The sequence below is a fragment of the Gigantopelta aegis genome, chromosome 6 (assembly GCF_016097555.1).
Source record: "Gigantopelta aegis isolate Gae_Host chromosome 6, Gae_host_genome, whole genome shotgun sequence".
Classification (NCBI taxonomy): Eukaryota; Metazoa; Mollusca; class Gastropoda; order Neomphalida; family Peltospiridae; genus Gigantopelta; species Gigantopelta aegis.
In genome coordinates, this window is record NC_054704.1 from 36145630 (window position 1) to 36149140 (window position 3511).

General features: G+C 43.8%; 1 protein-coding gene across 1 annotated transcript; it reads left to right on the forward strand.

Moving 5' to 3' along the window:
• The first annotated feature begins 417 nt into the window (after window positions 1-417).
• On the forward strand, window positions 418-2544 carry LOC121375487 (protein mab-21-like 2). Its single transcript, XM_041502962.1, has one exon. It carries the CDS (start codon window positions 763-765, stop codon window positions 1867-1869), a length of 1107 nt encoding a protein of 368 aa, XP_041358896.1. The 5' UTR covers window positions 418-762; the 3' UTR covers window positions 1870-2544.
• Window positions 2545-3511: the final 967 nt, after the last annotated feature.

Genomic DNA, 3511 nt, shown 5'->3' on the forward strand with positions numbered 1-3511 from the left:
CGGTGTTTTGAGGAAATCATTTTGTGAGTATTTTAGTGCCCCGTCAGCCTCCACAGACGAGAGCTGTGGTTGTGGCCAAACTAAGCGAAGAGCGGTGATCCGGAACTACGATCACACTGAGAACACTAATTTGCGTTTGATGAGGGAGGCGGGGTCAGCAATGACAACGTCGCATATAGGCGGAGTTCTGTGGCTGAGAAGGCGGAGCCGTAAAAGCTTTTGGGGCGGAGCACGTATCGCATTAAGAAGCATGTTTATGATCGCGTTATGCGACTCTAACCATGAAAACACGCTAATGCTGAATTTTCTCATTGGTGCATAGCTACGGATGGATTATTTTGTAGCAGACGCCCACCTAGCAGTGATGGACAGGTCTCTGGCACTGATGACACACCGAGGCCGACTCGGAACTACTTGAGAGTTAATAAATACTGTTGAGACAATCATAATGAGGACACGGCGAATTGCGCTCTTTAGTGGCAAAGAATAGAGAGAACTTTCGTTTACAGTAAGACGTCTTACGGGAGGCCTGAACACAAAACGATGTTTAGACTAGCCGGATAAAAAAAACCGATGCCGACCGATTCAGCCAGCAAACATAGTGCTGTCTGGAGTGTTTGGGTGACTGCATCTTCGTAAACTGTAAACAAACCAGTCAGTGTTTTGTATCCAGGCTCCGCTGCCAGGGGTAACAAGTTTACTTATTTGAAGATACATTCTTTTTTTTTTTACATTATTGATCTTAATTGCCTAAGGTCTAAGATGCTCCTTGAAGGATCCGGCCCCGACATGATGGCTGCCCAGTCGAAACTGCTCTTTCAGCTGAACAAGTATTACAACGAGAGGGTGTCCACCCGAAAAGGAAGCGTCAACAAGACTATCCGAGAGGTGTGTAAAGTTGTCCAGGACGTTTTGAAGGAGGTGGAGGTGCAGGAGCCCAGGTTCATCTCCTCCTTGACAGAGGTGAACTCTAGATATGAGGGACTCGAGGTCGTGTCTCCCTCGGAGTTTGAAGTCGTCCTTTACCTCAACCAGATGGGTGTGTTCAATTTCGTGGACGACGGGACGATACCCGGTTGTGCCGTGTTAAAATTAAGTGACGGTAGGAAACGGTCTATGTCTTTATGGGTGGAATTCATAACGGCGTCGGGGTATTTGTCCGCGAGGAAGATTCGATCCCGGTTTCAGACTTTAATGGCCCAGGCTGTGGACAAATGCAGCTATCGGGATGTGGTGAAAATGATTCCAGACACAACGGAGGTGAAGCTGAGGATTAAAGAACGATATGTGGTGCAGATCACACCCGCCTTCAGGTGTGGCGGTATATGGTGTAGATCTGCCGCGCACTGGCCGGTCCCCCACGTCCCCTGGCCCAACCCTAACCTAGTCGCCGAAGTGAAGACCGAGGGATTCGACTTGTTGTCCAAAGAGAGTATTTACATGAAGGACAAGCAGTCGGCGGCGGAGGGGGACGCGTGGGTGATGAGTTTCAGGTACGCGGAGGACCGGCTCCTGTACGGGGGGTGCCGCAGGAAGTGTCTCAGCATCCTGAAGGCTCTGCGGGACCGCCACCTCGACCAGCCGGGCCAGCCCATCATGTGCTACCACATGAAGACTCTGCTGCTGTACGAGTGCGAGAAGCACCCCCGCGAGGTGGAGTGGGACGACACGTGCCTGGGAGACCGCATCAACGGCATCCTCCTCCAGCTCATCTCGTGCCTACAGAACAGGCGCTGTCCTCACTACTTCTTACCCAACGTCGACTTGTTCAAAGGAAAATCTACATCGGCTATGGACAATGCGGCCAAACAGGTGTGGCGGATACTTCGTGAGTTGCTCACCAACCCAAGAAGTCTCGACAAGCTTTGATGTGTGAACTAGAGTGTCGTGTATTATATAATAATATATATACACACACACACGCGCGCGCTGGTACGGATTGGTGGTATTCCGGGGCCTGTGGGGAAAAATTTATTAAAGATTTTTTTAAGACTCCGGGCATTTCCCTTGTATTAACTTAGCGGATGTGGCCCCATGATTTCCCAGCGAACCTCCACCCATCCTCGACTGTTCAAACCGCCGCTGTATGTAGGTTTACGGTGGATTTGTTTACAAACTTCAACATCTGCGGAAACGGTAAGTGAGGGACGCGTTCAGTGGTGAGAATTTATAAAATTACAAACTACCCGTGGACTGGGTTTTATAGTCAGTATCGTTGTTCCTGGCTTTATAACGAGTGTCTGTATTTAACTGCTAGCAGGAGAAAAAGACCACCAAATAGTGGGAATCGAACTGATTTTGCGCTTGGGAAACTTCGTTATCGTTATATTTTTTGTGTATTTATTTGCCTCGAAAAAAGCATATCCAAAGATAAGTGTATTTTTAATTACACAAACATATCTACAGTGAATATCTTATTTCCGCTGTTGTGACAAAAAGTGTCATATTTTTTGTACAAATCATTAAGTTTTGTGACATTCTTGTCAAAATATTTGTGAACTTGGTGTCTGTATTTATGTGAACATATTAAACGCGTAAACTCGTTCTTTTTTTTACGTTTGTTATTCCCTAGGCAACGAACCGTGAACGTGAATGTGTTGTAGTATTTTCTAGAGTCTGGTATTCGGCCTGAACGTTAACGTAACAAAGTCAAAGAAGCTGACGTCTATCACTGGAGAAAAAGACAGCAACGACTCTTCGTTTATTTATGTTTGTTCACAGAGCGTCAAATGTTAGAAAATAAAATGGCCATATGGTATGGCTTATACCGTCTTCGTGGAAAAAAAAATCCCACATTGCTACTTAGCAAAATGGGCTGATTTCATCATTGACTGCAATTCCCGAAGTATTTTAAACAATTTTATTTACTTTTTCTTGTCCGTATTAATAATATTCCTGTGAAGGCATATTTGCGAAGATTGAGTCATACATTTTCAAAAGAAAAAAACAAATTAACAATGTTTAAATATTTGTAATATTTTATCATGATTTTGATGTCGAAAACCATTCGTAATACCATTAAGCGTGGATGGAGTAGAAAGCTTCAAAATATTATTTTATGGAAATATTTTCTAGAAATAATTAATGCCAAATCTAGCGGCCGAATTTACGAAACCTGTTTTTTAAAACGCAGGTGTTTAAGGGTTGTAAATGTATGTAGTTACAGGCGTGTAAGACATAAACAGACTTTGTAAATTCGGAACCTAGATGTTTAATTTAGTGTTTTTATGTTAATCAGATGTATGGTGCGTCCCAACCCTGTCCTCTCCACTCTCTCCCTTTACATCCCGCTTATCTACTTCCCTTCGCTCCACCACCGATTGAAATTTCTGGAACGTATCTAAATTAATTATTTGATACTGGTGTACAGAGAATACCCAAAAGCAGGATTTAAATACCACATACATACTGTAATTCAGAATAATACCCTTTTAAATTGTATCCGTCTGCAAATTAATATCTTCCAGTTTATTAGTGGTCTGTATTAAATAATAATTAAGTGTTTAAGATC

Excerpts from the sequence above, each read along its gene's own strand:
- LOC121375487 (XM_041502962.1), top strand. The coding sequence starts at position 763 with ATGCTCCTTGAAGGATCCGGCCCCGACATGATGGCTGCCCAGTCGAAA.